A 13,291-nucleotide genomic window follows, 5' to 3' on the forward strand; every position below is an offset into this window, starting at 1 on the left:
ACCAAAAACTCACTTTTAATTGAATAGATAGATTCAACACCAGCTATTAAAATTACATCTAAAACGCAATAATCCATACTTGTAAAATGAGTTCTATTGGATCCATATATGAATTCATGAAGTTAGGGCTTCAAATCCATCATTAAGGGTTCGTAACTCAATTTTTGGCCAACAAGATGAACTTACATCATTATAGATTGGTGTTATAAGCTTAGAATACAACACTAAACTTGATTTCATCATCAATTTTAGACTCATGGAGTTATTCTTAAACCTAGAAGTCAACAGTATTAAACCTAGAAGTCAACAGTAGAGAAGAACACTACCTTCAAAACTTCTACTTCAAACATTAGCTTTTAAACACCATTGAATTTTTAATTTTGCTCCCAAATTCATTATATTTCCAAAAAAAAAAAATCATTTGTTATTTTAGCTCCCAAATGTATGAATGAGGAAGAATACATGGAATTAGCCCTCAAAATGGGAGCCTAGTAGTTGAGATGTTAAATTCCACGTAAAAGTTCCAATGTTCAAACTCTAACTAGCCAAATTATCACTAGTGTTCAGTTATTGACTTTTCATGTGAGCAGTTTGACGTAAGCCACTAAGAAGATACGGTTCACCTAAAACACTTTATTAATTTAGTTAACTTTTTATATTATTTAATTTGAATTTTATACGTCGTTAATTGATTTGGTTTGATTTAATTTAATTTAAAACAATAATAATATTTTTTTTATTCATAATAATTTTACTAAAAAGATAAAATTTTAAGCACTATAAAATACACATAATAATATAAACATTAATGTATCAATTCACTTGCATTGCAAAACTTCTGCCACATGTCCAAAACAGATCCATCTATTACACATCACCTCATGACATGGGGAGTCATGCTCGGTATTTCTAGCGGCTAACGTGGATGCTAAAGAGACATTTCTTAATTCTTATGAGGTCTTTGAATCGATTATATTGCAGTATAGCTCCATCCCTCGTAGATGTTGACCACCTTTGAGTTCAGTCACTGATAAAGGCCACTATAAAATAAAATGTAAATTAAATATGCAAGCTTAATAAAATGAAAATAAATTATTAAAATAATTATTCGATGCAATGTTCATCAAATAAGGCCAACAAGGCATGTATGTCTCCTGTGACATACTTTTTTCGTCAGTATCATGTCACGCGGCAAATTTTGTTTTAAAACAATTAATCTTCACGTGTTAAAATGTTATATTATATCAAAACACATAGCATGTCTAATCATGTATAAATATGTGTCGTAATCATTTATAAAAATATGTGTCAAGGGTATACAGTTAGATTCTTTTTCAAACATCAATGCAAAGTCAAAATAAACACGCAGTGCCTATCAGCATATGAAATGCTTAACTGAAAATGACTCAAATGATGTGTACCTAATTTTCACAAATACTAACATAAACCAACATATATAATATTCGGATGGAGATCCAATCCCAAACGATACTCATTGTCAAATTAAATGATCCTCACCGCCTCCTTCCCAAACACATATATATGAAACAATTAATAATCACTAACACATAAAAAGGCTCAATGTAGTACGTCTAATAGCTTTAAGGTATGTCTCAAATTCCTTAAATCCCAAAACATATCATAAACCATAATTCCATCAAGGCCTTATTGATAATAAATAAATAAATAAATAAATAATAATAATACACCATCTACTTACCAAACACATATGTAGTCATGATCTTTTACGAATCCATATATTCCCACGAACCCCTCTTATTTTGAGAACTCTTTGTCCAAGAATTTATTTCAAAAAAAACCTTTTAATAATTTAAGATTTTATTTCATAAACCACAATTTTTTTTTCTAATGATGTACATTTTATGTCATAATACATGCATATGTGCATAAACATAAAAGTGCATATGTGACATCACAAAAATAACAAATTTCTTTTCAGCAAATCATATGTATGAATGTATTAAAAATAAAAATAAAATTGGAAAAAAAAGAATTCTCAAAATAAAAGGGTTCGTAAGAATATATATATATATATATATATATATATATATATATATATATATATATATATATATATATATATATATATATATATATAAAGATTAGGTGAGAAACAAAAGAAATGAACCGTTTGTATGTTTTTTGGAGAAACAAGTAATGAATCATTAGATGATACAAAAATAACATGAATAAGAAGAAGTTGGCTGAAAAAACATTTTGATGATTTATTTTTTTAGTGGCTTAAATGATGATTCTTTTACAGACAATTTTAGTTATTAATGTAAAAAAAATGAATCTAGGTATCGTTTTTTGTGGAGATTTTTTTGTAAATTATCTTATTTTTGTATAACTTAATGGTTCATATCTTTGTTTTGACATGATTTCATTTCTCACAATTTTTCATAAAAGTTTTGTTCTGACATGATCCAAAGTCTGTATAGATGTATATAAACTATTTAATTAAATAATTTTATAAACAAATGTTTATGTAACAGGTAACAACTAAGGCCTGAGGGAGCCCATGACTCTAGTGCACGTCAATTAGTGGAGCCCATATAGTATACCTTCTGTCTTCTCCCACTGTCTTAGTGTCTTCTTTTCAATAGCCCAAATTTGATATATGAAAATCCACAAAACAAAACTGCTAACGAAAAGATATGTAAAATGATAATATGAGGATATTTGGTAACAACTATATTTTCCTGTTTTCCCCCTCTTTTCATTTTTTTAGTTTTTGTCACGTGTTAACAAAAAGATAATTAAAAAAATTCAAATTTTGGCATTTTGATCCATGATATTATAAACAGGTGCGTTTAACCTAAAATATGCAAATTAAATGTACTTTGGAATAACTACCGGTAACTTGTTTTTTACCCATTATGACAACATACATATATTTATTTACCAATAATAGCTATGTATTATATTATTTTTACCAACAATATCAATGTACTTGCATCTTGCTACCAGTATAAACATTGTACTTTATCAATTGCGTATATTGCTATAATCAATAAATAAACGCAAGCATATTGCTATAATCAATATAGACAATGTAACTTAATTAAAATAAATATCCTTCCATTAAAACCGAGGATAATACCAGTTTACACAACACAGTCAGATCACATCTCTTTATCCCCCCCTCACTATCTCCCACTTTCCCTTTCTTTTCTTGTATCCGTTTCTAGTAATATCCTCGTCACACAACATACAAGAAATTCAAAAAAAAAAAAAACAATTTTAAATTAAATCGAACCAAGGGGCGGGCCCGGTGATCTTCCACCTCTCGCCTACCCCCAAATACCATCTTAAAAAACAGATATCAATGGAACAACAAAAAAAAAAATAAGAAAAAAAAAGTTGTTGGGTCAGGGTAAGGGTAAGTTACTCTGACCCAACAACTTGTGTTGTTCGGTGTATCTGTTAATCTTCTCCAACAACTGTCCTGCTTTTCTCTTCCCCCTATCCGTCCCATGATGAAGCAAATCCACAAGAACCTCCATTACTCCAAGCTCTTGCGCCTCCACCAAATACTTATGATCACCCGAACACAAATGCACCAAAACCGCCGCTGCATTCTCTTTATTCCTCGGGGACCCACTCCTAATAAACTCAACCAAAACCGGGACCGCATCCGCTTTCCCAATCCCCGCTTTCCCTTCCGCATGACTCGACAGTATCGCCAATATCGCCAACGCCTCATCTTTCATTCCGCCTTGTGGCTCAGTCAAAAGCTCCATCAAAGTCAAAATCACACCCGCCCTCACCGCCCTCCCTTTGTTCCCTTGATATATACACAAATTAAACAACGCAGTCGCCGCATCCTTTTTCCCTCTTTGTGTCCCTTCACTTAACAACACCACAAGCGGCGGGATTGCCCCTAATGATCCGATTGTCACCTTATTTTCATCGATCACCGAAAGACTAAAAAGAGTCGCCGCTGCGTTTTCCCTCGCTTCCATGCTACCTTTTTTAAGAACATGAACGATCCCCGGGACCGCGCCAGACGACACGATGTTTCCTTTATTGTCTTCGCAGATCGAGAGGTTTAAAAGCGCGGTCACCGCGTGTTCCTGGGTGCGCGAATCCGGCGCGGTTAGCAAATTCGTGAGGAGCGGGATCGCGCCGGCTTCCGCTATCGCGACGCGGTTGTCCGCGTTTCGTTTCGCCAAGAGACGGATTTCGGCCGCGGCGGCCCGTTGGTCGTCCGGGCTGACCGATTTTAGCTTCGTCAGGAGGGTGTTGATCATGGAACGTTCCGCAGGCGTGCACGCGGAGGATGATGATGACGACGATGATGATGACCTGGCGGATCTTTTCGGTGGGTCCATTCCGTTTGTTTCGCACCATTGCGCGATTAGGCTTCGTAGGACGTAGTTCGGGATTAAAGCAGTGCTTGTTAGGTTTTGTTGTGTTTTTGGACATGTTTGGTGCCCTTGTTCTAGCCATTTTTCAATACATGTTCGCTCGTAAGTCTACAAAAATAGCAACATACTTTCATTAACTTAAATAAAATTAGAAGATATATATATATATATATATATATATATATATATATATATATATATATATATATATATATATATAATTATATATACCTGTCCGGTTGAGACAATGACGGGGTCTTTCATTAACTCGAGTGAAATAGGGCAACGGAAGTCATCTGGAATAAGGGTAGTTTTGGAATTTGGTTTGGGAGGGTTGGAAGTGGAGGAATCGGCTCCAGGAGGGGGTGAATGTGAATCTTGGGTGGAAGGATTGTCGGTTTGGACGAAATCTTTGATGTGTTTAAGGAGCATTGACATTTTCTCTATGGATTCGCCTGGGTCTCCATCACTTGCGGATACCATTTCATGGAGTGTTATTGATTCGTGTGTGAGATCGTTTATTCCGGTGAGTTGTAGTTTTTCAACTAATCGTTTTAGGACATCTGGATCTGCCACCACGTCATTGCCCTTGTTGTAGAGGGATGACAGGTCATCAGTTAGTTCGACATCTGGCGTGTCGTTTTTTCCTTTGGCTCTTCGGAATTGAGCAACAACTAACGCAACCTGCATGCATGTTGGAATTTATGTCATTTATGTAAATTCCATGTATTTATTGATAATGATGATGATATGAAGGGAATAAAATGCTTTTCACCTGTTCTTTTACTTCATCTGATATGTCAAGCTTCTCGAAACAAATTCCATCTAAATCTTGTTCCAAACGCTCTGTTACATCTTGATATTTTTTCATGATTTCCTCCCTCTCTAGGGCCTGGATACATAGAAATAAGTTGTAAGTAGTTTTTCTTTATTTAAGAATCATGAAATCTATGATGAAATATGTAATTAGATGTATAACATAAAAGAGCAGAGTTGCCTACAAAACCAATCACATTCAAGAAATACACTCATACATAGAAACATACAAGGATATGACCTAAGAGGCAAGAGCAACTTTTTTTCCCTTAATAATTATCATAATCTTTTTGTCATTCTTGTTTGCTTCTGCTTCGCGTTTTGAGTTATTAAATATCACAACTATTTGGAATGCTAGTTTGTCTTTACTAGATCTGTAATTTATGGGATTCATGTTGCGAATTAAGTAATTGCACACATATGGAAAGTTATCGTACGTTTCAACATGGGATACTTAAGAGGAAATTAACATAGAAATGAACCTAAAATTATCATGGATCTAAAATAAGCAGGAATCTTTAACCTAAACTATGGATCAAAGTCATATGCCATTATTCATCAAAGTTACTGTGTGCAAACAATTTGAAGGGATGAACAACTATCCCACTTGATTATTCATTAGTGAGCTCATAGTTAATAAGAGTTATGTCTCATATATATACAAAAAGATCAGTAGTAAACTGTAATCTTTGTTTTCTGAATCAAGTATAGAGCAACAGATAAGTTTAATGGTAGTATATCTGTAAAGATACTACAAACACAGCAAATCTTCATATAAATTACACAATTCTCAATAGATAGCAAATGAATGTAGCTGATTGAACCAAGAAGACAATTACTAAACCCTAGGGTTGTTCAAATTACGGGAGAAATTAATTACATATTCTCATTCTAATAAATCGCATTAACACAATCATATGTAGAAATACGCAACACAAACAAACAAATTCAGTACGATTTAAAACCCTAGGTTGGCTTCCAGTCTTGGAATGGTTCATTGACCGATCTTTGGGTAAGTTAACAACAAAACTAGCATTAAATTTCTAGAAATTGATGTAGGAAGAACACGAATGTTGCAATTTCCAACAGATATAAGAGCTAAAAGGTACCAAAAAGTAACCAGAAGTTCAAACTAGATACAAAAAACAAAAAAACTAAAAGTCAATTACAAGATTCGATTTATAGAAATGTACCAGATAAATCTTGCTGGCTTGACTCCCTAATCGAAGCAACTCTTTAGCAGATTCCAAAGCCTCCATTAACGAAAGCAACGATCGATAGGATTCATCAGGGAGGGGGTCTTTAATATCACGAATCTCTTCAAACAACGGACTCAAAAGCTTCAATCTTCGAGCTAAATTGAAAAACGGCTTCCTCACCGTACACCTATAATCCGATATCAGTGATATCTCGCTCACGAGATCAATCAGCTTCAATACCACCCCGCCTTTCCCTCCTTCCGCCATAACAACTAACAACAGCTTCCCAAATTCTCAAAAGATCTAAAACAAAAACCTCCTAACCACTTTCAAGAACTGAAGCGATTGAAGACGAGATTATGCCAAATCGATAGTGTCAGCCACAGGAGACCGAAGGAGGTCAGGGTCGTCTCTCCATGAAAGAGAATATAGAGTGTGATGATGGTGTCACGAGCAGGAACAGAGAAGGAGAGGAGGGTAGGATTTGGCTTTTTGTGTTGAGAGTGGCGCGGCTGGTGTGAGCTTAACCTAACAATTAACCATGGTTGAGTTTAGTGGTGATTCTGTTATTGACTTTTTAGCTAGTTCTTAGCTGGAAGTGAGAATGCAACGACGATTCTTCAGCTTAAACGGCTCCGGGTCGACTGGGGTTAGTTTCAGTTATTTTTTAATAGCTTTTAGAGCAATAATTCTTAGTTTCAGAACCTTATAGCTTAATAATGTGTACTTGATGCATCTAATACTGTAAGTTACTTTGAAATTACATAAAGAAGATGGGTCGACTCTGGGTCGACTCAGTTTTATTTGGTTATTATTTTTTAGGACTAAATTACATAAATGTTTTATGTCCTTGCAAAATATATCATGTTTGATTGTTAGGAGAAATTTATTGCAATAATTATCCTTTAGTTTGGAAACCCTTGCAAGAATGGTCCTTACGAGCCATTATGTTTAATAAGCAACATGAAGTCAAGACCTGTCCTTCTGAAATGACTAATATATTTATCTCTCTTTGATTCTCTATGTCGATCCCTAACTCTCTTTCTTCAACCCATCCCATCCCTAAAACAATTAGCCATCATGAGACATTAAGCATTACCATCGTTTAAAACAATCTAAGATAAAATCTATAGACAACCAACCAACTCATCATCAAATGAACCACCAACGTCCCCATCGGCACATATGTAATCATGTGCTTTTTAAGTTGACTATGAAGAAACATATGTAGTGTAAACTTAAATTAATGTAAATAAACTGAGAAATATGGAAATGAAGCCTTGTATTTAATTGTGAGGTTTAACCATCAGGTTATATACATAGAGATTACCTATATAGAAAACGAGATAAAGGTACATCAAGAACTAGTTAAACGCTGTTATATTTATATCTTTAACATTATTCCCTCGAGTTGGAGAATCAAACATGTCCAACTTGACTGTGAAAGCAACAAATTGTTGAAACATAAACACTAAGCAAGAATTCTTGAAGAAGACGACGAAGTCGAATTCAAAAAAAGCGAAACATAAATAAAGAATATTAGAAATGGAATCTGGAGTAGAGGCCTAAATCTTAAATAGTGGAACTTGATAAGTGGAATAAGAACAAAACACCCAAACTTGAATAATGGTGTACCCAGGTTCACCAATCAGATCAGTGCCTACACAGTCACAGCTTAAAAGCAACCAACCATCCGGCCCATCATATTAATACATATCCGGGTGTAATTGGATCGGCACATAAACGACAAGACACAACTATTCAACCCAACCAACCTATGAGACAATAATAATACATAGCAAACAAAAGAAAGAAACGAAACATATCCCAGAAGTTATGCAAGTACAAGATCCTCATAATAATAAAAATATAGAGCGGTACATGAAACCTAGTTGTATTTACCCGGTCAGTGCAAGTTACCGGATAAAACCTTGTATCAAAGAGATTAAAGATGCCTATAAAAGTTGGTGGAGACACGATGATAAGGTAATGTTTTGGTAGAACAAGGAACCCTCATAATTCATCTTTAAGCTTTATAACGACAACTTACTTAGGCATCAGAAAGCCATATCGGGGGCCATCCCTCGGTATAGCTTTCTAACCTAGTGTTTGTCTCTTCTTTGCAGCGTGCAATCCGGAGTGCCCATTAGAAAAGGTTCTCGTCGACCAGCTACCATGTACCTGAATACCACGTAGCAACATTGGCACCATCCATGTCATAAATCTGAGAGTAGTATTTACTAATAGCAACACAATAGGTGCAACCTGCACTATGACTCACCATTGTCAGCCAAAAGGGCATACTTCACCATGCAAAGGAGGAAACAATGTAAGACTCTTGCACAATGTATTTACAACGCAGCAAGCACAAAAGACCAAGATAAATGGTGACGAGCCAATCCTGATACAAGGACATAGCCATGACATATGTGTCCATAGAATATATTATGACAGTGGAAGTTCAATAGAAATAATGTACGAACATAATTTTTCTAAGCTACCAGAAACAATGAAAAAGATGCTCAGATAACCCGATTCGCATTTAACAAACTTTACAGGGCACTCAGTATGGCCCTTAGGGTAGTATCATTGCCATTGACATTACGAGTCCATCAAACAAAGGCCGGAAATACACATATATTAAACTTCACAATAATACAATCCTCATCGCCTTACAACATTTTTTTTTGGGAGGAGCGCTATGAAAAAGTTTGAGGCAATCACATCCACAATACATGGACTAATCTGATGTCGAACCTTAATAGGATATAAGACAGTACATAACGAACCACTGCTTGCCCCAATGGCAACACTCATAGCGTAGAAAAGAGATCCGACAATAGAAAGTCCACAAACAGCCCAAGCAGAATCCGGAATGGTTATAATAAATAATGATTACCTATAACAGGGATTCGAGTTAGTTCTACGTTTTTAGGGGTGCTAAAAGAAAGTTTGATACAATTGTTAAAAGAAAATATCGACATATTCGCTTGGCAACCAACATATATGGATGGGGGACCGAGGAAAGTGATAGAGCACAAGCTAAAGGATAAGATAGGAACGAAGCCAGTTACACAAAAGAAGATAGGCCAATCCAAGAATGAAACAGGGCAATAAACGATGAAGTGGACAAATTGGTGAGTGTCGAAATACTGAAATAGTAAGAGAATCGATGTTCCCATATTAGGAGGCCAACCCGGATTTAGTTAAAAATGATGATGGACAGTGGAGAATGTGCGTCGACGTCACGGATTTAAATAAAGCTTGCCCAAAAGACTGTTACCCATTACCAACCATAGACGAAAAATAAAATCCTTGCACGGACACAAATGAAAAAGCTACCTTGATGTATATAAAGGTTACCATCAAATTTTCATGCATAAAGGCGATAATGAAAAAACCTCTTTCCATACAGACAGCAGTTTTGTAAAACTCGTTGAGTTGGCCAATTACCTGACCGAGTACTCCCTACTCGTCCCCTTACCGAGGCGAGTTACAAAATCTGAGTACTCCCCCATAGACCCCTTATTGAAGCGATTAGTGTTGTAAAACTCGGTTAACTCGGTAATTAATATGTATAATATACTTAATGATTTATTATTTAACACACATATATGTGATTATTACTACATATATATCTTAAGTTTTCAGTAATTATTCACAAAGTGAGACCATTGTCTGTTTTTCAGTTTTTGTGTTTTCACAAATATCTAATTTTGTTATATATTTCAGTCAACTTATGATTTTGACATATATAATTTGGTTAATTTCCCTAAAAATATGTCTACATGAATTATCGAATCTGAGTACTCCCGAGTACTCGCTACTCGGCAGTCAGCCGAAGCCGAACAGGTACCGAGTAGTGAGTTCTACAGCCTTGACAGACAGAGGAACATTATGTTACACCAAAATGCCTTTCGATATAAAAACTACAGGGGCAACCGACCAAAGGCTAGCAGAAAAAATATTTGAATCACAAATCAGTAGAAATATTGAGGTATATATAGGCGACATGGTCATCAAAAGTCACAATGACGATCTCTTTTTATAAGACATCAAGGAAACTTTCACAAATTTGCGAACTGTAAATATGAAATTAAACCCCAAAAAATGCCTCTTTGGAACAGAAGAAGGCAAGTTTTTGGGTCACATGATTATGAAGGAAGGAATCAGGGCGAACCCTAATAAAATAGAATCATTGTTGCAGTTACGATCACCCCGAACTATAAAAGAAGTTCAGGCACTAAATGGTAAGCTAACAACAATGGGACGATTTCTAGCTAAATCAGCAGAAAAAACACTACCTTTTTATAAAAAAAAAATGAAGAAGGTATTGGACAAAAAGGATTTCAAATGGACAGAGGATGCAGAAATGGCATTTAAAAGACTCAAGATATCAGTGGCGGAGCTACCCGCGTTAGCGTTACCAATCCTGAGAGAAATACTAACACTCTACTAATCAATATTGAAACTAGTAGCAAATGTGGTATTGGTAGCCAATAGGCGAGACAAGAAGCTACCTATATATTTTGTCAGTCGAGTATTATAGGGAGTCGAGATAGGATATCCAGACATGGAAAAGCTAGCATTAGCACTAGTAAATGCAGCAAGGCGATTGAGAAGATACTTTTTAGCACACACATTAAATGTATTGGCCAATACCCCAATATGGAAAGTACTACTAAAACCCAAAAAGTTGGGGTGACTCCCTAAGTGAGTCATTGATCTGGGAGAACACGAGATTAATTTCAAACCCCGAACAAGTATCAAAGCCCGGGATCTAGCAGGCTTCATAACAGAAGTCAACAACAGTCGAGAAGTATCTATAATAGAGAAATATATAATCGAAAACAAAGACGATATGAAAGATAATGAAGATGGATGGATTCTACATACAGATGGATCTTCCATCATAAATGGAGCGGGAGCAGGCTTAATATTGACCAGCCCAATGAGAGAATAGGTAACTTACACGTCGTGATTTGAGTTAGCCGCTTTAAACAACGAGTCGAATACGAAGCCTTGATCCCAGGACTATAATTAGCAATTAAGATGGGATGTGAGCGTATATGTGCCTGCATATATTTGATGATAGTAGCAAACCAAACAAATGGCCTATACAAAGTTAGAGGCAGGAACCTGATGTGGTATGCAGTTAAAGTAAAGACGCTAACAAAGTAGTTTAAAACTTTCAAGTTACAACACATACCAAGTAAAAAAAAAAAAAGAAAGAGGTAGACACGCTAAGTAAGCTAGCATCATCAACTTTCTCACATTTGGCTAAGCAAGTATTTGTGGAAATTGTGCGATCCAAGGCAATCGAAGAACTAGTAACGGTGTCAATAATAGAAGGAGTAAATGATTGGAGGAAACCAATAATGGAATGCTTATCTGAAGGGAAACTACCATAGGACAACAAACAGTCTAGGAAAATAAGAATCAAAGCTCTATCATTTGTAATACAAGACGGGGTCTTATACAAGAAATGATACCTAACACCCAGGCTACGATGCGTAAATGTCAAGGTAGCAGAATACCTCATAAGCGAAATGCATGAAGGAATTGTTGGCACACATGAGGGAGCAAGGACGATCGTTCAAAAAATAGCCAGACTAGGATATTACTGGCCAACTATGTATCAAGACACAAAAAACATCATTTACAAGTGTGAAAAATGCTAGAAACATGCACTAATACCAAGAAAAGTATCAACACCATTAATTAGCATTAGCAGCCTATGATCATTCACACAATGGGGCATCAACATAGCAAGGCCATTCCCAGAAACACCGGGAAAAGTAAATTTCCTATTAGTAGTAATAGACTACTTTATAAAATGGGTAGAGGCCGAGCCATTAACAACAATAGTCGAACACAATATAATCAAAATCTTTTGGGAGAAATTTATATGTCGATTTGGGATACCACATACACTCATCTCGGATAACGTAATCCAATTCACAAATAACCTATTCCAAAAGTGGTGCGAGGACCTCCAAATTAGAGATTCACATCAGTAGCTCATACGGAAGCAAATGATCAAACAAAGGTCACCAACAGGAAGATAATATATGTCTTAGGAACAAGGTTAGATGCGACAAAAGGGTGATAGGTAGATGAATTTACCATTGTGTTATTGGCGTACAAAACAACGTTACGGACATCAACGAAGGAGACACATTTTAGTATAGTATATGGATCAGAGGTAGTCATACCTCTAGAATTAATTATCATCATTGCATGAATGACAAGTTTGAACCAAGACAACAATGGCAAGTGGTTAAGAGCCAACCTAGAGCTATCTATGTAAAGGAGGGAAATAAATGAAATACAACAAGAACATTATAAGAAACAGACCAAGAATCATTATACCGGTGTGTCAAAGGCAGATCTTTTAAGGTGGGTGAACAAGTCCTAAGGAACAACGAGGCAAGCCAACAGGAACCACAATGGAAACTACGAGAAGTTTGGGAAGGCCTATACAAGATACATGAAGCAAATAAGGATGGATCGTACATCCTACAAATAATGGATGGATAAACTGTGCCAATATTGTGGCATGTAAAGAATCTAAGAAAGTTTTATGCATGACAAAGAATACCACATAAATGACAACCCAGTAAGGCATTAAGCACGAATTCTATTCAAGTCATATCATCACATCCTCGCAAAAATACCGCATAAAATAATGGAAGTCACACGAAAAATGCAATCATGCAAAAATATTCATGATATAAAAGAATTCTAGCTTAGTCATAACACAATGTCGACACAAGACAACAATAAGGGAGACGTGATTTCAGAAAAGTGAACAAGCATACGGCGCAAGTAAGGCAGAGGCAGGTTAGATAATATTAGCACCAAAGAGATCATTTAAATCACCAA

At 35.7% G+C, this 13,291-nt stretch overlaps 1 protein-coding gene across 1 annotated transcript; it reads right to left on the reverse strand.

Annotated features, from left to right (window-relative positions):
- Window positions 1-3,081: 3,081 nt before the first annotated feature.
- Window positions 3,082-6,887, reverse strand: LOC111902200 (U-box domain-containing protein 13). The gene is made up of 4 exons (XM_023898055.3): window positions 6,401-6,887; window positions 5,167-5,283; window positions 4,623-5,075; window positions 3,082-4,499 (listed from the first exon to the last, which is right to left on the reverse strand). The coding sequence occupies exons 1-4, from the start codon at window positions 6,671-6,673 to the stop codon at window positions 3,393-3,395; spliced, it is 1,950 nt and encodes a 649-aa protein (XP_023753823.2). The 5' UTR covers window positions 6,674-6,887; the 3' UTR covers window positions 3,082-3,392.
- Between the last annotated feature and the right edge of the window lie 6,404 nt (window positions 6,888-13,291).

Source organism: Lactuca sativa, chromosome 9 (genome assembly GCF_002870075.4).
Source record: "Lactuca sativa cultivar Salinas chromosome 9, Lsat_Salinas_v11, whole genome shotgun sequence".
Lineage (NCBI taxonomy): Eukaryota > Viridiplantae > Streptophyta > Magnoliopsida > Asterales > Asteraceae > Lactuca > Lactuca sativa.